We start from the raw sequence: 23,084 nt of genomic DNA, 5'->3' as shown, positions 1-23,084 counted from the left end.
CCACATCACACATCAGCCACACTAACAGGGGCTTATACACCTGCACATCCACTAAGGTGATGAATGTACCAACAATGACCTTCTGTCATGTACATTGGGCAAACTGGACAGTCTCTGCACCAAAGGATGAATGGACATAAATCTGACAACAGGAATTGCAATATATGTAAACCTGTAGGGGAACATTTTAATCTTCTGGGATGTACAATAATGGACATTAAATTTGCCATTCTGCTACAAAACAATTTTACAACAAGATTCCAGAGGGAAACATCTGAATTGGAATTTATTTGCCAATTTGACACATTTAACCTGGGGCTTAACAGAGATCTCAATTATCTTGCGCATTACAAGGGCAATTTCTCTACCTTTGATATTCCCAGGAAAAGCACCTGTCCCACTCAGCTTAATTTACTTCTTCCACAGGCCCTATTAATGACAGGTAACTCCCCCACTGTTTTGTCCTTCTCCCTCTCCTTCCTTCCCCCGCTATATAAACCCTGAATTCTTATTTCTGCTGCAAATCTGAGGAAGTCGGTCTCACCCACCTAAGCTCATTACCTAAGAAATAAATAGTAACAGAGAGTAAGCTGTGCTAGTCTATATACTATCAAAACAAAAAGCAGTCAAGTAGCACTTTAAAGACTAGCAAAGTAGTTTATTAGGTGAGCTTTCGTAGGACAGACCCACTTCCTCAGACCATATCCAGACCAGAACAGACTCAATATTTAAGACACAGAGAACCAAAAACAGTAAGCAAGGAGGACAAATCAGAAAAAGATAATTAAGGTGAGCAAATCAGAGAGTGGACGGGTGGGGGGGAAGATCAAGAATTAGATTGAGTTAGGTATGCAGACGAGCCCCTATAGTGACTCAGAAAGTTCACATCACGATTTAAACCATGTGTTAATGTTCCGAATTTGAATATAAATGTCAGTTTGTCCACTTCCCTTTCCACAAAGGAGCGATGTCTTTTCAGTAACACACATACCTTGAGGTCATTGACAGAATGCCCCATTCCATTAAAATGTTGACTAACTGGTTTGTGGATCTGGAGTGTTTTGATGTCTGTTTTGTGCCCGTTGACCCTTTGTCTAAGGGAGTTAGAAGTTTGTCCAATATACAAAGCATCTGGGCATTGTTGGCACATGATGGCATATATGATGTTAGTAGAGGAGCATGAGAAAGTGCCCGTGATTCTGTGAGTAACCTGGTTAGGTCCAGTGATGCTCACCTTGATTATCTTTTTCTGATTTGTCCTCCTTGCTTACTGTTTTTGGTTATCTGTGTCTTAAATATTGAGTCTGTTCTGGTCTGGATATGGTCTGAGGAAGTGGGTCTGTCCCACGAAAGCTCACCTAATAAACTACTTTGCTAGTCCCCTAAGAAATAAATGTGTTAGTCTTTAAGGTGCTACAGGACAGCTGGTCCTTTGTCAAGCTGCAGCCCAACCCGGGTCAGGATACCCACAACTAAGTACACACAGCGCGACCTCTGAGTACAGCCGCGGGAGCGGAGTGTCCTTACGCCGGTTATTGCCCCTAACACCTGAGGCCAGCCGCTGGTAGAAGACAGGCTACGGGACCAGCCAGAGCACGGGGCAGAGGCAGCGCGGCCAGAACGACGTAACACAGCCGCCGGCCGGAGGCGCACCCAGGCTGCACTCTGCCGGAGGGGCGGGGGGGCTCGGCCAGTCCCGCACCGGGAGACACGCTCAGCGGCGAAGGGAACGGAGTCCCCGCCCAGCTCAGAGCGGAGCGGGCGGGGGAGGGTCACCCGCGCGGCGTGGGGCCGCAGAGAACAACAGCGACAGGACCCACACCGCGGACAGCGCCGCGCGCCGCCCCGCCCCCTGCTCAGAACGTTCCGGCGCGCGGTGCTTGGGTGCGGCGCATGCGCGTTGGTCCACTCCGCTTCCTGCCCGTCGGTGTTGTTGTTTTGAGCCGATTTCCGGCCCCCCGCCGCCTGCCGCCGTCGCGCCGCCGCTGCTAGGGGCCCGCCGCCGCCCCAGCGTGGGAAGAGTTGCGGCAGGGCCTGGCGCCGCCTGAGGGCCTTGCTGGGGGAGGGACGGGGCCATCGCCCTGCCGGTACCGCGGCCCCCCGGTAAGTGTCAGCGGCTCCGCTCTGCGCTCCGCGCGGCCCGGGCTTGCTCGGCGCGTGTCCGTGCGGCTTGGCGGGCGGCAGGCGGGCAGGCCCCTTTCTGGGGGGGCAGTGACTGGTATCGGGGGGGGGGGTGCAGTGACTGGTATCGGGCAGGGGTATCCCTGAGTGTGCCCCCGCCCCGTGTGTCGCTGCGTGTGTCCTCCCCCTCGCCCCACGGGTCACGCTGTGTGTGTATCCCTGGCTGTGCTCTCCCCGGGTGTTCCCCCACTCCACGGGTCACCGCTGTGTGTGTATCCCTGAATGTGCCTTGCCTTTGTCTCAAGCTGCCTGTGTATCTCTGGGGGTGGCCTCCACCTTGCATGTGTCTCGCATTGTGCCTGTATCCTAAAGTCGGGTCTGCGTCCTCCCTGCATGACACGCTATGTGCCTATCAGTGTGTGCCCCCTGCACCTTGCTCTGCATGTTCTCCTGCACAGGTATCTCTGGGTGTGACCTCTGTCTTGCCCTGCATGACACTGCACAGGTATCCCTGGGAGAGCTCTCACCCTGCATGCCATACTGCACGTATCCCAGGGTGTGCCCTCCCTCCTTCCCCCATGATAAACTGCATGTATATTTTTGGGTGTGCCCCCTACCTCACCTCGTATGTCATATGTGTATACTGGGGTGTGCCAGGCTTCAGCCATATGTGTCATGCTGCTTGTGTCTCCTTTGGTGTGCTCTCCACCCTACCTGCCCCGTGTGTCACTTTGCACTTATATCCTTGGGTTCGTTTGTCCTTTTTTCCCCTCTTTGTCATACTGCACACGTATCTCTGGGTATACCCTTCCCCTCACCCAACAGGTCACACTGCACATGTATCCCTACGTGTGCCCTCTCCCCATCCTCCCTGCATATCACAGTGTGTGCACATCCCTGGGTGTAACCATCCCCCTTGCCCTACATGCCCCACTGCATGTGCATCCCTATGTATGTCTTCCCCCAAGTCCTGTGTATCACATTTCACATGTATCCTGGGGTTTGTCCTCCTGCTCTTTTCTCATTGCTTGTGTATTTCTGGGTGTATCTCCCCTCACGCCATGTGTCAGGATGTGCATGTATTCCTGGTGTACCCTCACTCCACGTATCTCATTGCACAGGTATGCCTGAGTGTCACGTTGTGCACATATCCCTCACTGTGCTTGCCCTCTGCCCCGTGTCACACTTTGCGTGTATTCCCTTGGTGTGCTCACCTTCATGTCCCATGTTCACACTGAGCATGTATCTCTGCTTTTGCCTTCCCTCTGTTCATGTGACAAACTGGACCTGTGTTCCTGGGTGTGCCCCCCGCTAACCTTCATCCCCCTTGTCACACTTGCATTCACTGAGCATTCACTGCTCTTTGCCACATGTGTTACTTTGTGCACGGTGTCAGGAACCCTTCTTTACCCTGCCAGTCCATCCAGGATTAGGCTGTCAGCTATTTTCTAGGGCAGGAGTCTATCTACTTATGTTGGGCTCTCTCCCCCAGATATCTCCCACTCACAGGGACCAGGGCTGTTCATGTTGGTATCTGTGTTTGTGTGTATCACTCACTCTCTGCTCCCTCACCCTCTCCACTCCCTTCTTTTTCTCTCCCCTACCACCCTCTAACTGAGGCAGTTTTTAAAAACCCTGCCACAGCCTTCACCAAGCCTCTGAATGGAGGTAGCTGGTCCTTATGTGCTTGCACCAGTTCCCTGCCAGCTGCTCCTGATTGCCCTGCAGCAATCCATCTCTCATTAGCAAGGGAGTTGGACTTCTTTCCCTTTCGGGGCTCTTACCCCTGGTGCTGTAACAGGCCTCTGGCCTGATCCTGTCACAGTATATATTCCAGGGGTCAGCAACCTTTCCAAGGTGGAGTACTGAAATTTGACCTTTTCACCTCTGTGTTTGGTCTGAGTACTGGTGATACTTTTTAAAGTCACTAACAGTCCTACTTACAACAGCTTCATTAATAAATAAAGATTTAGAGCTTTACCAATTAGGTGGTGGTTGGTAGCATTAGCTGGTCTTTTGCTAATTCACAGGCAGTATGGCTTTGAGCAACCTCCCAGCTGCATGGAGGGGGAATGGTGGGGCTCAGCCTCCGCCTTGTGTGCCCATGTAAATTGGCTTACGTGCCACTCTTGGCACCCCTGCTGGGGGTTGCTGATTCCTGATCTATACCATACATTGCACTGTGTGTATGTTCCTGCCTATCACGGTGTCCTGCCTTTGTGTATATCACTGTTTAGACTGGAGTGGGTAAAATATGGCTCGCGGGCTGCCAAACATTTTCCTCCAGCCCAGTCTGACCCTTCGGGCTGGGACTGGAGGCAAATATCCCATGGTACAGAGGAGCCATCATGGCCCTAGCCACACCAGTCCAAGAAGCGGCACATCTGGAGTTTGCTGGTAAGCATGGCTTTGCATGCCCCTTGGGGGGAGTAATGCTTGGGCAATGTGTGGGGACCAGCTTCCCCCAGGCCATGAAGAGACATGCTTGCAAGCAGCAACTGGCAGCTTTGAATGGTATGGAGCACCATGGCATATAGGCAGCCTGCTTGCCTGAGTGCCCTGCTGTGCCACCAGCTAGGAGCTGCCTACGGTAAGCACATCCTGGCCAGTGCCACCACCCGCACCTAACACCCACTTGGTCACCCCATCCGCACTTCCCCAGATCAAATTTCTCCTACTTCACCCAAACTCCCTCTCAGACTCTGCACTCCCGCCTACATCTCAGTCTCTGCCCAGAGTTCCCATCTGAATCCAAACACCATCCCAGACCCCAACCCCCTCCATAAATATGATAGAAAGGTGTGATCTGTGACCACTTACCCCAGTTCTTGTAGTGTCTCCTGTACCTATCCCTTTTTAGACCATGTTTATTTTTTGTGTGCGATGTATTTCTTTGTTTACATCACGCATGTATGTCCTCTGTGCATATGCCAGATATCCTGCTCTGTGTCACGTATGTATCTGTGTTTTTACCATGTATGGTCTTGTCAGTGTGTTATGGTGCTTACATCATCAGAGAATGCCTCGTGTTCTTTTCACTATGCTTATATTAGGTGTTTGACTTGCTAAGTGCCATCTATGTGTACTTGTCACTGTGTTTATACTGTGTATGAATGTGAGTATGTGTATAACATATTTGTGTATTCTGTTCATACATAGTTTACGTGTCTGTGTACTGTGCACGTAATCATGTAGCTTCTGCAGCCATGCACTTCTGACTATAATTTCTTTAGCTTTCACATACCATGTCCTGACTGCTCATGGCAGTACTCACATAAGAATGGCCATACTGGGTCAGACCAAAGGTCCATCCAGCCCAGCAATCTGTCTGCCAACAGTGGCCAGTGCCAGGGGCCCCAGAGGGGGTGGACCAAAGACCATGATCAAGCAGTTTGTCTCCTGTCATCCATCTCCAGCCTCTGGCAATCAGAGGCTAGGGATACCATTCGTACCCTTGGCTAGTAGCCTTTTATGGATCTAACCTCCCTGAATTTATCTAGCTCTTTCTCAAATTCTGTTGTGGTCCTAGCCTTCACAGCCTCCTCTGGCAAGGAGTTCCACAGGTTAACTACACACTGAGTGAAGAAGAACTTTCTTTTATTAGTTTTAAGCCTGCTACCCATTAATTGCATTTGATGTCCTCTAGTTCTTGTATTATGGGTGCAATTAAATAACTTCACCTTATTCACCCTCTCCACACCTGTCATAATTGTGTATACCTCTATCATGTCTCCCCCTCAGTCTTCTGTTTTCTAAACTGAAAAGTCCCAATCTTTTTAGCCTCTCCTCATATGGGAGCTGTTCCAAGCCCCTAATCATTTTAGTTGCCCTTTTCTGAACTTTTCTAGTGCCAGGATATCTTTTTTTTAAGTGAGGAGACAACATCTGCACACAGTATTCAAGATGTGGGTGTACCATAGATTTATATGGGGCACTAAGACACTCCTTGTTTTATTGTCTATGCCTTTTTTAATAATACCTAACATCTTATTTGCTTTTTTGAGTGCCTCTGCACACTGTGTGGATGTTTTCAAGGAACTATCCATGATTACTCCCAAGATCTCTGTGCTGATTAGTTATAGCTAAATTAGCTCCCATCATATTGTAAGTATAGTTGAGGTTATTTTTCCCAGTGTGCATTACCTTACACTTATGCACATTAAATTTCATTTGCCATTTTGTTGTCCAGTCACTCAGTTTGATGAGATCTTTTTGAAGTTTTTCACAGTCTTGACTATCTTGATCATCTGCAAACTTTGCCACCTCATTGCTCACCCCCTTCTCCAGATCATTTATTAATAAATTGAACAGGATTGGTCCTAGGACTGAGCCTTGCGGGGGATATGCCTAGTTACCCCTCTCCATTTGGAAAATTTACCATTTATGCCTACCTTTTGTTTCCTGTCTCAGTCCATGTAAAGACCTTCCCTCTTATCCCATGACAACTTAATTTACATAAGAGCCTTTGATGAGGTACCTTGTCAAAGGCTTTCTGGAAATCTAAGTATAATATGTCCACTGGATCTCCCCTGTTGCATGTTTTTTAATTCCTTCAAAGAACTCTGACAGATTAGTAAGACATGACTTCCATCTGCAGAAACCATGTTAGACTTACCGGTCTGTAATTGCCAGGGTCACCTCTAGAGCCCTTTTTAAATATTGGTGTCACATTAGCTATCTTCCAGTCACTAGGTATGAAAGCTGATCCAAAGGACAGGTTACAAACTAGTGTTAATAGTTCTGCAATTTCCCATTTGAGTTCTTTCAGAACCCTTGGATGAATGCCATCCGGTGCCAGTGACTTGTTAACGTTAAGTTTATATATTGTTCCAAAACCTCCTCTAATGACACTTCAATCCAGGACAGTTCCTCAGTTTCATTTCCCACAAGAAATTATGTAGGTTTGGGCATCTCCCCAACATCCTCAGCCGTGAAGACTGAAGCAAAGAAATCATTTAGTCTCTCCGCAAAGGCTTTATCATCCTTGATTGCTCCGTTTGTATTTGTATCATCTAGGGGACCCACTGGTTTTTTAGCAGGCTTCCTGATTCTAATGTATTTAAAAAAAACATTTTGCTATTACTTTTTGAGCTTTTGGCTAGCTGTTCCTCAAAATCTTTTTTGGCCTTCCTTATTAGTTTTACACTTAATTTAGTAGTGTTTATGTTCCTTTCTATTTATCTCACTAGGATTTGCCTTCCACTTCTTGAAAGATGCCTTTTTATCCCTCACTGCTTGTTTTACGTGGGGGTTAACCCATGGTGGCTCTTTTTTCAGTCTCTTAGTATGTTTTTCAATTTGAGGTATACATTTAAGTTGGGCCTCTATTATAGTGTCTTTGAGAAGCTTCCATGCAGCTTGCAGCGTTTTTGTTCTAGTCACTCTGGCTTTTAATTTCTGTTTAACTAACCTCCTCATTTTTTGCGTAATTCCCCTTTTTGAAATACCTGAGTGTTGGATTACTGAGGTGTTCTTCCCACCACAGGAATATTAAATATTTTTACATTATGCTCACTATTACTAAGCGGTCCTGTAATAGTGACCTCATGGATCAGATCCTGTGCTCCACTCAGTACTAAATCAAAAATTGCCCCTCCCCTTGTGGGTTCCCTTACCAGCTGCTCCAAGAAGCAGTCATTAACGGCATCAAGAAATCTTATTTCCGCATCTCGTCCTGATGTGACATGTACCCAGTCAATGTGGAGATAATTGAAATCCCCCATTACTATTGAGCGTTTTATTTTGATAGCCTCTCTAACCTCCCTTAGCATTTCAACATCGCTATCATTGTCCTGATCAGGTGGTTGATAATATATCCCTACTGCTATATTCTTAGTAGAGCTTGGAATTACTATACTTAGTGATTCTAGGGAACATTTTGATTCATTTAAAATTCTTATTTCATGTGATTCCGTGTTATCTTTCACATACAGTGCCACTCCACCACCCACATGGCCCATTCTGTCCTTCCGATATATTTTATATGCTGGTATGATTGTGTCCCATACATTGTCTTCATTCCACCAGGTTTCCGTGATGCCTCTTATGTCAATTTCCTCCTTTAATACAAGGTACTCTAGTTCACCCATCTTATTAGTCAGACATCTAGCATTTGTGTAGAAGCATTTTAAAGGTTTGCCTCTGCTTATTTGTCTTCCCATCCCACATGTATTGGATTCTTTTATACTAACAGAGAGGGATCTGTACTAGTCTATACACTATCAAAACAAAAAGCAGTCAAGTCGCACTTTAAAAACTAGCAAAATGGTTTATTAGGTGAGCTTTCGTGGGACAGACCCACTTCTTCAGACCATAGCCAGACCAGAACAGACTCAATATCTAAGGCACAGAGAACCAAAAACAGTAAGCAAGGAGGACAAATCAGAAAAAAAAATGATTAAGGTGAGCAAATCAGAGAGTGGAGGGGTCGGGGGGGGGAAGGTCAAGCCCTATAGGGGCTCGTCTGCATACTTGGCTTAATCTAAACTAGTCTTAATCTAAGCCAAGTATACAGACGAGCCCCTATAGGGCTTGACCTCCCCCCCCGACCCCTCCACTCTCTGATTTGCTCACCTTAATCATTTTTTTTTCTGATTTGTCCTCCTTGCTTACTGTTTTTGGTTCTCTGTGCCTTAGATATTGAGTCTGTTCTGGTCTGGCTATGGTCTGAAGAAGTGGGTCTGTCCCACGAAAGCTCGCCTAATAAACTATTTTGCTAGTCTTTTAAGTGCGACTTGACTGCTTTGTGTTTTGATTCTTTTATACGTGATTGTCTGATCTAGCCCATTGTTTGATATCTCCCCTCCTCTCTTTTTTCACTAAAGCCTAGAGTATCTCTATTGATGGATTCTCCTCTATGAGGAGTTTCTGTCTGATGCACATGCTCCTCTGCACCAATCGGCTTTCCCTCATCTCTTATTTTTAAAAACTGCTCTACAACCTTCACAAGCACACACGTGTTAAACCCTGATGTTTTGGCCAAATTCTAGTTAGAGTAATAATCCACCTGCCTGAATTTTTCTTACAGTTTCAGCTGGTGCATCTATAGTAGACTTTTGCTGCATTTCGCCCCAGAAGCAGCGCTTCAGCAGTGTGTCAAATTTCTCTGTAAAGGTTGTTTGAGATTTGTAAGATTCAGGATGAAAGGCATTCAAACTATTCTTTTTATTGGAGTGTGCTGGATTTATAGCCTTAAAGTATAAAGTCATCTATTTATTTAAAGAACAGGTACAATATTTGGATTGGAAAAATCATTTTTAGGGATGACATTTCCATGTTACCCTTGGTCTCTGCCCACCTGTGTATTGCAAACTGTATGGAGACTAGCTTCCAATTTGCCATAGGCAGCCAAATATTTTTTATTGATTTGGTTGTTGCTTATTGCCTTTGGGTGCATTTCAACTAATAACGTAAAGTTGGAAGGTTCTGCATGCTGTTACTAATTACTGTGAACAATGTAGTTATCTGAAGAAATTTTCATTTTAATCTGTTTGTTCACTATTTTAAGTAGAAAGGGTATTATCCTGTATTCATTTATAAAGTACTCCTAATCTTTGCTTTAACTTACTAATGTCTTTTCATTTCAGGTAACATCATGAAATTTGACTTCTTTTGAGATAAGATTTTTGAAGTGAAGTAAAGAAGCACCATATGAAAGATATAAATATTTATAAGTAATGTTAGTTAATTTGCCTTTAGATGCGTATTTGTACCTCCTGATTAGTACAAGAAGCCTCTGGGGAAAGCAGAGGAACAAGCAGCTGTACTGCTTATGTAGACCTAAACTTTATTGGAGGATCAGTCATGCTATTCCTCTTAGAGTTTTTCATACAAGCAAAACTCAATTTAAATGGACCAGAAGCAAAACATTGGCATGTAGTAAACACATTTGTAGCCATGACTTTTTGTATTACAGAGTTTATAAACATATCGCTTCTGCTCCGAAGGGACTAAGAAAAGTAAATAGTCATATGTCACGAATTAAGAACACTTTAGAATCTGTTTCAAAGGCTGTTTCTGGCACTCACAGTGAACTGGTTGCACGAATAGCTCGATTTAAGCCCAACTCTGGCATATTGGAGAAAGCGTTTGAAAATAACGTTCAGGAAAATAATCTCAAGGTAAACCTAGTAAATGATAAACAAACGGGATGTGCTGGAGCACAGGGAAATTGCAACAATAGCCGTGCTGTAAAGGATTTTGTTCACACAGATGAAAACTCAAAGTCTACATCGATAAGTAGAAGCGCTGCTAATCAAGATACTTTAAAAGAGTCTGTAGATATTAAAAATAACCTTTTTCATGTAAGCTACTTTACTACAAATTTTGGTGAAACGTACAGCTTTTTAGCAAATCATATCAACTGGTACTTTGGCAATAATACTGTCATGGATCAAGAGAAAAAAAGAAATGCTTTTCTTCAAGACTCTAAGAACGAACTTAGAGAGAAACTTGATTCACCAGAAAATGACATACTGAGTAATGAAAATAGGATGAGTTCAGCATCTGCTTTAGTTTCTGCTGCTGCGATTCAAGATGCTGATAAGACAAATGCTGCTCTTCCAGTTTCCCCTAAAAAGAGCATTGCAAGCTTCCTTTCATACCCCAGTAACAGTGTACAAGCTTTTGTAGACAGTTATATTGGAGGTCTGGTCCCCAAGTTGAGATCTGAGACAAAAGCTGCCACAGAACAGAAGCCACAAGAAGAGTCTTTGAAAGATGAGGAAGATGGCAGCAAAGAGACCAAAACTGAAGAAGCGAAAGAAAAACATTTATCTCTTCAGAGAGAAAAGGCAAGTCTTTGTTTAGTATTTACAAATATTGGGGGTTTTAGTTACTGTAGTAGTCAGGAATGTTTTATCCTTACAACATTATCATTTCAAAACTAAATTGAATTGTCAATTGCAGAGGTGAAACATTGAACCCAGTTACATGCTAGACTGTTACTGTGAGCCATATTTATAGTAGGTGCTTCTGTTTAGGTAAAGGGAGAACCAGAATTCAGTTCAGTACAAATACACCCTCCTCCCATCCCAAAGAAATTGCTACCTACCTTGAAGCCTCTAGGGTTATTCTGCTGTAATAAACCATTCATCTTTTATTGAAGTCACCTAAGAAAACAAAAATTTGAAAAGATCTTGTTCACTTTTGTACCTCTTTTCTTGGAGCAATATCATATTCTTAATATACATATCTGTTTATCTTCAGATTATTGCAAGAGTGAGTATTGATAACAGAACCCGGGCTTTAGTTCAGGCGTTACGAAGATCTTCTAACCGAAGAGTCTGTATCAACAGGATTGAAGAATTGACTTACCATCTTCTGGAGTTTCCAGAAACTAGAGGAGTTGCTATTAAGGTACAAATAATTTTCACATTTAGCCTGTTAATGGCAGGTAGACAATAAGAACTTATGGAATGACTGATATTTTATAATAAAATAGATAATATATAATATATCTTTTGTTTTCTTAAACTGTTGCATCATATCTTTGCACTATTTATTTTTATTTATTTTTATTACTAATGTATTACCTAAAAGAGATTCTCACATGAGCCATCATGGATTTGCATTTAATGGCCACCTTAGGGGAAATGTTGGACTTTTCATTCTCATCTATGTGTCCTGTTAAGGAATTCTTTAATTGCCAAAGCAATATTGAGTACAGTGCCATAATAGAAGCCCTGTCCTAATTGGGGTCCTTTGTGTGCTCCTATAATAAAAGTAATAGTAGTAATAAACCTAATAGACTGTTCAGCATGAAGAAAAGTTTCCATTTTGACCTACACAACTAAAATGATGTGTGATGCTTTTGCTGTTTGAGACAGTCTTATTTAGGCTTAATAAACACTTTAGGTTTTGGCTTTGTACTTCATAACTAACTACGAATAACATCTGTTCTCAACAGAAGAAAGAATTTAGGCAGAATGGCTCAAATCCAGGAAGGGACTTACGTGACTCAGTTTGGGATTTAAGCATTACTGTGCTGCACAAAAATTCCACTCAGCCTACTGCATTATCTATAACTCATTAGGCACCTATGTTTCTGGACATGTGTACTGTTAATCAGGCTGGCTATCAGATGCCTATCTCACACCTGTGTCCCAATACAATTGTCAAACCAGGTGGAGACAGGGGTTCCACTGTCTCTTGTTTACAGGGGGCTTGATCCAGCTCCTACGCTTTAACGCTACATAAAATGGCATGGTGTGGGGAAGAGAAAGGAGAAGGCTACCTGTATAAGTAGGACCTGACCGAATTCACAGTCCATTTTGGTGTGTTTCATGTTCATGTGACTTGTAAAAAGCCAGTTTATAGCTTCAGACCTTTACATCTGAAATTTCCTGGTGGTGTAAGCATGGAAGTTCCAACCCAAAAGAGGGTTATGGAGGGAGGGTGTCACAGAGTTATTGGGGTAGGGACTGCCATTTGGGAGCAACAGATCTGGCCTCTTTCCCTGCACAGAAGTCTGCTACGGACTAGCTTAGGTTTCTGTTCACCTAACATGTTAATTTTTGTATGTCTCATTTTCAAAGACTTGGCTCTCTCTCCATACATGGTATAGGGAGCCCAGGTATCAGGCATAAGGTTTGCAGTTGGCTAGGTGGCTAGAATTCAGGTGCTCTAATACTTAAGTCCCTTTTTGGGTCTGACGTAACGTAGTTTCCTGACCTGCTACTTGACTAGGATACCAGACCTAATACCAAGTATCGGAGGGGTAGCCGTGTTAGTCTGGATCTGTAACAGCAACGAAGGGTCCTGTGGTACCTTATAGACTAACAGCAAAGTTTTGAGCATGAGCTTTCGTGAGCACAGACTCACTCTGTGCTCACGAAAGCTCATGCTCAAAACTTTTCTGTTAGTCTATAAGGTGCCACAGGACCCTTTGTTGCTGTTACAGATCTAATACCCTAACTCTAAAATTCCTGTAGCTATAATTGTAGGAGACATTATTAGTTTTTAGCTATTTCTCCCTGATCGTTGCATTGTGATATGAATTTACCTGTGAATACACAAGGTATACAGGGTTTGACTTTTTCTTCCCTCCCCTCCCCTCCCTCAAAAGTGTAAATTTACTAAAAAGAAAGGCTATTTTTTGTCTTAAATTAAATTTTGCATTTAAATTTAAATTTTAAACTAAATTAAAGCTGGTATTAACATTTAGTCTGAATACAATGGTTTTGTTTTTAACTCTAGGAAAAAATAATTCCATGCTTACTACAGCTGAGACAAGGAATTGATGAAGCTCTTCATAGTGCCGTTAGGGAAGCGTTGGCTGTAATTGGATACACCGACCCTGTGAAAGGCTGGGGAATTCGAATTCTCACTATTGATGGAGGAGGAACCAGGTATAGCAGAAACTTTTTGTCCTTTTGTAAACTGCAAGTGTAGGTAAAATTGCAGTCAAACTTCATTCTCTAGAACCTGATCCTACAAACAATTTGTGAACTTAAGTTTACATATGTACATGATCCTGTTGGTTTCCCTAAGATAACTCACCTGTAGAAAGTAAACTATGTACACAGTTTAATGTGATAATGGGCCCTTAGTTTGTTACAGAAACTAGTAAAGGCAACGTGTAAGGTTCTCTTTATAAAAAGTCTTTTTCTGTTCTTAGTTTATGAATTATCTTAAAGCTTATGATACCTGAGGTTAAAATTTGTAGAAAAATCAGTTGAGGGTTTTTTATAACCTTAAAGGACTCCATTGTGCATTATGGTGCTCAGAGTGCGTGGTTGCTGATTGTTTGTAAGAATCAGCTTATGAAACTTCAAAATTGGTATAAAAATGACTATTTGATTTTTTTGGTCTAAATTTTCATAAAACAAACAAATTTACACATAGTTTCTGGAGCAAGGTAATACGAAAGTGCCCTGCTATCTCACAATGGGTATAGCAAGTAGAAGGTTTTTCTGGTGTTCTGTTTTAGCAGCTTAGCCAGTATTATCTATAGAAGAATGAATGATGTGGTGAAGAAAGCAATATTAAAAGGCATTCTGATTCCTTCACCCTCTTCCGCTGCTAATCACTGTTATTTTTTTTCCCCCAAATTCCTTAATTATTAGGATTCCAATCCTGGAACCACTTGTACATATGTTTAATTTTGCTTAAGTGAGTGGTCCCATTAAACCCAGTGAAACTGCTAACATATGATTTTTAAGCAGGTTTGGGTCCTATGTTTTTCAGAAAAATCTAGTGCTTTCAGATAAGTACTCTTAAAGTTTTCCTAAACTTTCAATGCAAAATTAAGCCTTAAGACAGCTGAACTGGTGAAAAGAGATTTATTTAATGCACTGGCTCTTTTCAATCCTATATTTAATTGATTGAGTACTGATACTGTGCTCTGAACTGGGCTAACGTGTTAGCATTCATTCTGCAAGGAGTTTGCATTCTAAGGATTTGGTACTTCAGTCTTTTCTAGTATAATAAGACCATTTGGATGGTTGGTACATCAGGCTCCTTTTAAGGTCTCCCGTGTTAGACACACACAGTTATTAGTCACTAGTATTTTTAAGCTATACTTTTTACTGCTCTAATTGCATTCTGTTAATTGTTATTATTGTCAAACTATAAAATTCCTATTCCTCCTTTGTAGTAAAATCTTGTAGACTTATTATGTCCTATCTTTGTTGTTCTTATTTAAATTGTATGCTTGTTTGTCTCTGCATGAGGGGTAATCAAACTACCATTCTCTCTGGTGTTGCTTTAATATGTTTCAGGGGTTTAGTGGCACTTCAGACTTTACGTAAACTAGAAGAACTTACTGGGAAGCCTGTTCATCAACTCTTTGACTACATTTGTGGTGTAAGCACAGGTAAATAGCATTCAGAATACGGATTTCTATTTGATAAATGTGATGCAAGTAAAAATATGAAAAAAAAAAATGTTTTTGAAAAATCTCATTTTTTTCCCCAATGGAAAACAGCTCAAATTTTTTATAAATGTAAGCCATTTTATAAATGGATGCAACTTTGAGAAGTTTGCTTTTGTCTTTGCAACACAATGTAAGCCTTAGATTAAGTAGTTGTAATTTTTTGCCAAGTAGAAATATAGGTGGCACTACGAATGTCCTCTTATTATGATGAGATTTCAGTCTAATTTTATGTTGAGCCATTGAATTATGGGAGGAAGAAAATGCTCTTTAACACCTACCTATAAAGATATTTGGGCTGCATCTACACTACCTCTCCCTTTTAGAAGAGGAATGTAAATACAGCGGATTGAAATGCTAATGAGGTGCTGATATGAATATTCAGCACCTCATTTGCATAATAGTGACCACTTGCCACTTTGAAAGTGCTGCTTTCTAAAGGTAAAATAGCCATATAGTCAGGATTCCTTTGAAAGGAAGCCCCATTTTCGAAAGTACCCTTTTTCCCAATTTCAGAGATAAGGGACTGGTGACAGAGGGAGTTTTTGCTGACAGAATTGTCTTCCCTGCTTTTCTGCCATGAATATGCAAATGCCCATTTTGCATTTTCAAGGCTGCTTATTTGCATCAAGCTGCCAGCACTAGAGATGAGTTTAGCACTAGCCTTGCTTCTTTCTGAGATTCTTGTATGTTAGCAGGAGTGGGTTTCTAAGCAGCAAATGTCCCAGGAGAGACAAAGTTGAAGATGTAGAGTAAATTTGTAGCCAGGGGAGGGGAAGTAGTTGTGCTCCTCATCTGAGATTCTTGCACCTTGTTGGAGGAGGCTGATCAGTATTTTCCTCTGCAAAAGAAAACTGTCACAGGATGAACAACAGTTACAGAGAAGTGCTGAGCTTCTGCTCTTCCTCTTACTCCTATGCCAAGCTGCTATTCTGTTTTGCTTCTCTTAACCCCTCTTCTGGCAGCCATTTGAACTGCCACTTGGAGAGAATACAGCACCTGTATTTCCATCCACCTTTTGGCATCTTTTCCCTCATAGTAATGATTTTTCTTAAGCAGCTTCTTCATCTTTCTTAAAGTGGAGTGTCTACCATAACCATCTCATTTTTTGGGAGATGATATCTCTCCCCCAAATTGCAAGTTTCTGTTATGGTGTACACCACAGATTTTTTGCCTGTTCATGCTGTACCTCTTAAGCTAACAGTGTGTTAATTTCAGGAGCCCCACTAATACCTAAAAAAGAAGGAAGGTTCCAAAATTATCTTAGTATAACAGTTTTTTTTTTTAAACAGGACAATTTTTGTCCCCCATCAGCATTGAAATTCTTCAGATTTTACTAAATGCTTGTCATTCTCTGTGCTTTAACAACACCATGTCCCTGATAGTGTGCCTTCTCACATGAGCACCCGTAGGCAGTGCTGTGGAGGTAGGGGAGGAGAAAGGTTTGGTCCTAATGTCATATTGCAAGTCCATGTCTAATCTGTGGTCTTGTTGTTCCACATATATATGTATTTTTTAACATTCCTGCTTTCCAAGTATTTTTCACTTTTTGAATTATCTATAATTTTCCTTATTTTCCTGAACTGCATTAGTTTTTCAGTTTTAACCTAATTTTATTGTATACCCTGATTTCCTAACATTTTATCCAGTATATAGATATAGATTAGTTGTGTCTTCACTCACATTTGCATCTGACTAAAGGTCAGCTTCACTTAAGTACATCTGTGCTAGCTGCAACATGACCCATCAGTGATGGGCAATCCAAACTTGTGAGTGGGCCACACAAGTGGCCCTCCTTCATCTCAGCGGGCCTCGAGTGTTGTAACGAAGACAGTCTCCTGGGATAGGTTAGTGTTGCTAATTCTGCTTGAGTATCTAGAATGTTGGGTGTGTGTGGAGGGGTGTTGATTGAACTGTAGCAGCACTTTGATTGGATACGTGGGGAGCACATAGCTCTCATAGTCAATGCTGTGTGCACTCAGCATGCAACGCACTTCAGGTGTCCTTGCTTTACCTGCCTGTCACTTTGGTAAGACCAGTAACAAAAAAACGATGCAGACGGAAACCAGAGGAATCTGGCGGCTCTGAACATTGGAAAATATGTCGTGCGCCAAACAGTCCCAGTGCGCAGTCCCAGTGGGCTGCAGGTTTTAAAAATTCTTGGTAGCGATGAGGAAGGGTCCCTTGGTATATTTGTGTTAACACAACAGAATAATTGCATGCTGTCCTAGATGCTGGCCCTCCCCTTGAAGCAGCTGCTGTGATGCACCTATCAATATTGCCTCAAATCCATTCTGTGGTCTTCTGCAAGCATATTTTTCAAAGGCTGTTGAGCCTTTTTTCTCAGCAGTTCAGTCTGGCTATTTTGATGAATGCTAGGTGGCACTATGAATGGCTAACTAACACATCAGTTGCAAATAAATGTGTAACAAAGCACACTAACCTTTTTATTTTTTCAGAGCTTTCCTAGAATCGTCACCTCTTTATTTAATAGCTTTGCTGAATTGATGAGTTTATCAGACATTCTGTATGTAAAGTGTGACAAATAATCAGAATGGTTTGATTTTAGGCCATTACAGATAGCCCAGACTTTGCATATTACTTTGCCTTCTCAAATGAAAAAGGGACTTGATTTTTATGTTGTATTTATTTTATGCAACCATATTTTGTTTCTTTGATAAAATTTTCCATAATTTCATTGCTTTGACAAAACTTTCCATAATTTTATTGATCAAAGTAAAATCTGTCTCTTGTCAATTATGTTCCCCCCCAACCCCAAAATTAATACCTTTTGAGTAAATCAGCCTGTGGAATAAATGTCACCTGATCATTCCCTTTAAAGGGAAGTAATGTGATATGAATTATCATGGCTTCTAAAACTTATATTAAAATAAATAATACAGCATTATTGTGTCATCCCACTATATTTCAAATTTTATTTTTCAGGTGCTATATTAGCATTTATGTTGGGGTTGTTCCATATCCCCCTGGATGAATGTGAAGAACTGTATCACAAACTAGGATCAGATGTGTTTAAGCAGAATGTCATTGTTGGGACAATGAAAATGGGTTGGAGTCATGCATTTTATGACAGTGATATGTGGGAAAATATGCTCAAGTGAGTAAAGTGCCTTTTTAAATAATTTCTTAAAATCCGTGTTTTGAAGCTTCTTTAATTGGAAAGAAAAGTTTAAAAACACTGCTATGGACAGAGAAAATATATCCTTGTCTTTTGAAATAGCTGATCATTTTCATTTAGCTAGAGTATCTGGAAATCTGTATTACAATGGTTCTTTTGTTTCCTGGGAATAAAGTGAGCAGTGGTGCACAACTTTCTGATTATATGCTTTTCAACTTTGCTTTTTCCGACACATTTCATATTTGCTAGCAGTGTTGCTAGTTACAAGTAGTGTGTTTTCCCATGGGGAAAAGTGCTAAAAGTGAAATAGGAGGCTGTATCAAGCATCCCCCATTTTAGGTGTGATGTTATGAGTATTTTGGCCCATTGTCTTTTTAAATAAAAAGAGGAGAAAAAACACAAAAAGATGTCTTCATGAAAACATGTATCTGCTGTTGCAGAAAGCTATCTCTAAAATGAGAAGTTGGTTTTATGTGTATGTAATAAGATAGAAAATCATTGCTGAAGAAATGCCTTGAAAGTATTTGTGTGTTGATATCAGGAGACTTTTATTGAATGGCTTCATGTTTGTATTTAACATTTTTAGTATTCATTGTATATTTTTACAGTGACACACTTTTTGGAAATACAGGTTGTACCTCCCTAATGCGGCACCCTCAGGACCTAACAAAAGGTGGACAAGACATTTTACCAGATAACGGGAGGTCAATATTGTCCAGCAGCATTATCAACATTTTCAATGCTTATTGGGCTCTTAGAAGATATTAGGGGTAAATTACAGCTAAATAAAAGCACAGAACTCTGAAAGCCGGGACTGGTAGCTGGAAACAAACTTTATGGGACCACAGGAGACTTGGCCACATCCATGATAAGTGGTCATCCTGCTAACTAAAAACATATCTGGTTATCAATGTTGCAGGATGAGAGTGTTCCAGATTAGAGAGGTTCAACCTGTAGTCAAGTTAAATGTGAAACATAGTAAAGAAAACACGTGTAAACATTTTGGAGGAAAACTTTGGGATTCTTAAAAGTGAGAGATGAATTACACTGATTATCAATCACACAGTAGTGGCAAGTTTCCATATGTTGATTTGCCAGTACACTTTAATCCTGATTTTTCTACACCCCTTATGTTTTGTTCCTTGTCTCTTTTGAGCAGCAAGCCTGCACCTAAGGCTATTACAGCATTATCTTTAGGTGTTTACTGGGGAAGTATTCAGTATTTGTTTAAAGAATGTTCTAAGACTGAGATGGACGAGAACTCACTTTTCATTACCAGAAAGGATCACATTTGCTGACTGCTAACTGTCTCCCATGATGAGAACATTTTTCTGTAGACAGCATTAAAATCTGTGTTAAGACACTAGAGTATTTGTGCATCAAGTTTCCCTCAAGCAGGCATCTGTAGATGGTAGCATATATATGAGGTTGACTGACACAGTTGCTTACTTGAAAGAACTGATGCTCTGAGGGATATCTGCTCTGCCAAATTGTAGCTAATTACATAAAGTTGCAAACTTGCAGTCAAGAGAAGCACCTTGCTGTCCAAAGTGAGTAACATAATGGAGATGCTCAAGGATGCTGTGCCAAGATGCCAGACTCAATTTTTTGGGTTTTTTTTTTTTCCTCATTTTCTCAGTTCTTGGATCTATATCAACATGGGCTCTTTGGTACTGAGTGACGTAGAAGTAGGATACACGCTCCAATTTATTACTCCTCCCTCACTCCCTGTCCCTCTTTCTCTCATGAAAAACTTCTGGCTTTAAGATGTTCAGTTTTTCTGTCAGGTTGGAGCCATAAAGGAGATTGCTCAGAATTTAAGAAGGAAGAGTTTCTACTCATTATTTCCTAATCCCAAAACCCAAGGGAGATCTTCGGTCCCCTGTATCATCCCAAGCTGTCTCAAAATGATAATTTTGTGTAGTCGTCCTGGCAATCATTATTCCCTCTCTGGAGATTAGTACCCTGACCTCTGTTTAAGAGATGCCTGCTTTCACAAAAAGTTCCTTTAGATTCGTAGTGAAGCACTTGAATTACCGATCACAGAAATTGAGTTTGGCTTATCTGCAGCTCCTAAGGTGTTCATTATGTCATATATAGATAGATAGATAAAAAAAAATGTAGAGCCAAGGAGAGAAGCATCATTCTTCAGGAGGCAAGGAGTGTAGCAATGCCCCTTACTCGGACAACTGGCTAGTCAAGAACCTGCCAATGCTGAGGTTATATCCAGTATTCATTTTATTCAGTTAACCTTGAAGGTCTTAGATACTGATCAATGTAAACAAGTCTATCGTTTGTTTGGTACAGAGGATAGAGTTTATATGGGCTGTGTGGGACTCTTCCCAGATTAAGCATTTCTCCCAGAACTGATATTTCAAGCTATTTGTTCTCTCATGACCAACCTCAAGATTCATACAGTCACTATAATCTGAGATTGTATTAGGCTTTTCGGGACCACGGACTTGTGCGCAAATGTAGTATGACACATGAAGCTGCCCTCGGACTCCTTCCGATGTGGCTGGATTCAGTGTCATCACCAAGCCTTCTGCACCTGGACAGTCTGCTGATCTGTTGATTGTACTTTAGACAAGTTCGAACTTCGCTGAATTGGTGGATGAATCCTCTCAATCTTTGTGTGGATAGTCTTTCCTCCTCTCTGAGCCATCAATGATTCTGGTCTCAGATAAGATCTAGGGTGGGATGCTCAGCTGGAAATCCCTCTAAACTCAGTGTCTTTGATGGAGCTTGCTCTTCATATCTATGTCATAGAGCTCAGGGTGATTCATCTTTCCTATTACGGTTTCTTAGGGAGAAACCCATTTGTCCATATAGATAAGGTCAATGTTTTCCTTGCCAGCAAGTGAGGCACTCAATCTTTTCTTCTGTTTCAGAAATAAATTCACATATAGGAGTTTTGTATAGCCCATTCAGTCAATTTTGAGGCCTGATACTTTCTGGTAGTGCAGAATGAGATCATGTGAGCAGGTCTTTCTCCAGTGACCATGAGTGCTCTATTCCTGCAGAGGTAGCTAGATGAACTTTCCAGCAGTGGGGTACTTCTGAAATTTACCCATTTGCAGCCAAGCAAAACAAAAATTGCTATGAGTTCTGTTTCCTGACAGACAGGCCACAGTGCAGGTTCCATCTCAGATGCCTTCCTGCTGCTCTAGATGGGAAGCTATATTTTTGTCTTCTCTTGAGTCTGCTCTTGCCCACAGCACTACTAAAGATCAAGAGGTACTATACCTGAGTTATAGTAATAGCCACAACATAACTCTGCAAACACTGTATATTCTATTGGATATCTCAGGGGAGACACAAGTCTTATTACTGTTGCACCCAGATTTGATCTCTCAGGACCACTGTTGCACCTGAACCTGTGATCCCTCATTTGATGTCTCAGAAGTTCCATGGCTAAAATTCCAAAGGAAGGATCTTGCATGGAGCAAGTCCACCATGTCTTAGTAGGTATCAGAAATCCTCCATCAGGGCTAGCTGTATGTCTAAATAAAAGCAGCTCTCCCTCTGGAGTTGTAAACCAAAATTTCGCTGATACATTCATCCATCAAGCAAAAATTCAACTATCTGATGCACCTGAAACAGTAAAGCTTAGCAATTTTCCTCTTCCGGTATTCACCTGGCAGCAGTATCAGCTTTCCATCCTTGTGTGTAACCAGTCTGTTTTTAAGAATGGCATAATAATTGGATTCCATAAAGGCCTTGAAAGATATACCCTCAACTAAAGAAGAAGTGGGTCTGTCCCATGAAAGCTCACCTAATAAACTATTTTGCTAGTCTTTAAAGTGCTACTTGACTGCTTTTTGTTTTTCTGGATGTGGTTTTCCTAATTGCTGTCTCTCTTCTACCAGAAGGGGGTATTCAGGCTCCGTACCCTCACATCCAAAGCACTGTACACAGTCTTCTTTAAATATATATTGTACCTGTACATTTATGAGGTTTTTCTTCAAGATATAAGATTTTTATATCAATTTTGTCTCTATTCCACACCACATGCAAGTAGGATTGCCTGGGATATTAAACAAGCACTATTGTTCTACGTATGACTAAACTGTTCTGGCAGTTCTCAGAATTGTTTGTGGCCATAGCAGACAGAATGAAAGGTCTTCGAGTCTCCACACAGAGAATTTAGTTTTGAATAAATTCTTGTATATCTTTGTGTTGTGATCTTTCAGACAAGCCAGTTGCTCACTTCACAAGATCACAGATATCTTCAACAGTATGCCTGGTGCAGATCCCTATCCATTTACAAAGCAACTTCTGGTTGTCAGGGCCCAATTTCTCCTGTTATGCCACCACTCGGTACTGAAGAGATTAGATCAGACGTGCTCAAACCGTGCTGCAGGTTTGTGTATATGAACTCCAGTCACTCCCATGCAGTTAAAACAGGTGGAGGTACCAAAAGTGTAATAAACATGTGCGGTCACTGAAAGAAAAAAGTTACTAAGCTTTTGTAACTGTTACTCTAAGTGTGTGGCACGTGTCCATTCCATCACTTGTGTTCCTACCTCTGTGCTTCAGAATTTCCAGAAGGATCTGAACATACTGGGGTCAGCTGAGCCCTTCATGTGAATGGCAGCATCATGCAGCAGCAGAGGGTGCTCAAGGCATGCTGACAGGCATTACTGAAGGAAAAATTTCTGATGTCTGTGTATGGGGCACATACATGCCACGAATGGAATGGACATGTGCAATGCATCTCAAAGACAACAGTTAGAAAAAAGTTAGTAATCATTTTATCGAAAGCTCAACTATCTTAAGATGGAATCATTCTCCTGAACTAGACTCTTTCATTAAGATCCCTTTTTAGCTAACTTCTGATATTGTTAGAGGTACCTGAAATCCTACATGGAAATAAAGGCAGTGGAAAAAACCACAATGTAGACAAGTATTTTTCACTCTTGAAGTAGAAGAGGAAAACGTAGACTAGGATTG

At 41.6% G+C, this 23,084-nt stretch overlaps 1 protein-coding gene across 1 annotated transcript in view; it reads left to right on the top strand.

Moving 5' to 3' along the window:
- The first annotated feature begins 1,859 nt into the window (after window positions 1-1,859).
- The window catches only part of PNPLA8 (patatin like domain 8, phospholipase A2), a 59,490-nt gene continuing 38,265 nt past the window's right edge, over window positions 1,860-23,084 (top strand). Inside the window, exons 1-6 of the mRNA XM_075014613.1 lie at window positions 1,860-2,103; window positions 9,708-10,913; window positions 11,329-11,478; window positions 13,318-13,469; window positions 14,841-14,935; window positions 17,939-18,110. Of these exons, the coding sequence (XP_074870714.1) occupies window positions 9,798-10,913; window positions 11,329-11,478; window positions 13,318-13,469; window positions 14,841-14,935; window positions 17,939-18,110 (1,685 nt within the window). The 5' untranslated portion in view covers window positions 1,860-2,103; window positions 9,708-9,797. The remainder of the gene's footprint in view (window positions 2,104-9,707; window positions 10,914-11,328; window positions 11,479-13,317; window positions 13,470-14,840; window positions 14,936-17,938; window positions 18,111-23,084) is intronic.

This window comes from Carettochelys insculpta, chromosome 1 (genome assembly GCF_033958435.1).
Source record: "Carettochelys insculpta isolate YL-2023 chromosome 1, ASM3395843v1, whole genome shotgun sequence".
NCBI lineage: Eukaryota > Metazoa > Chordata > Testudines > Carettochelyidae > Carettochelys > Carettochelys insculpta.
The sequence above is the reverse complement of the archived record's forward strand: the minus strand, read 5'-3'. Positions and strand labels throughout refer to the sequence as shown.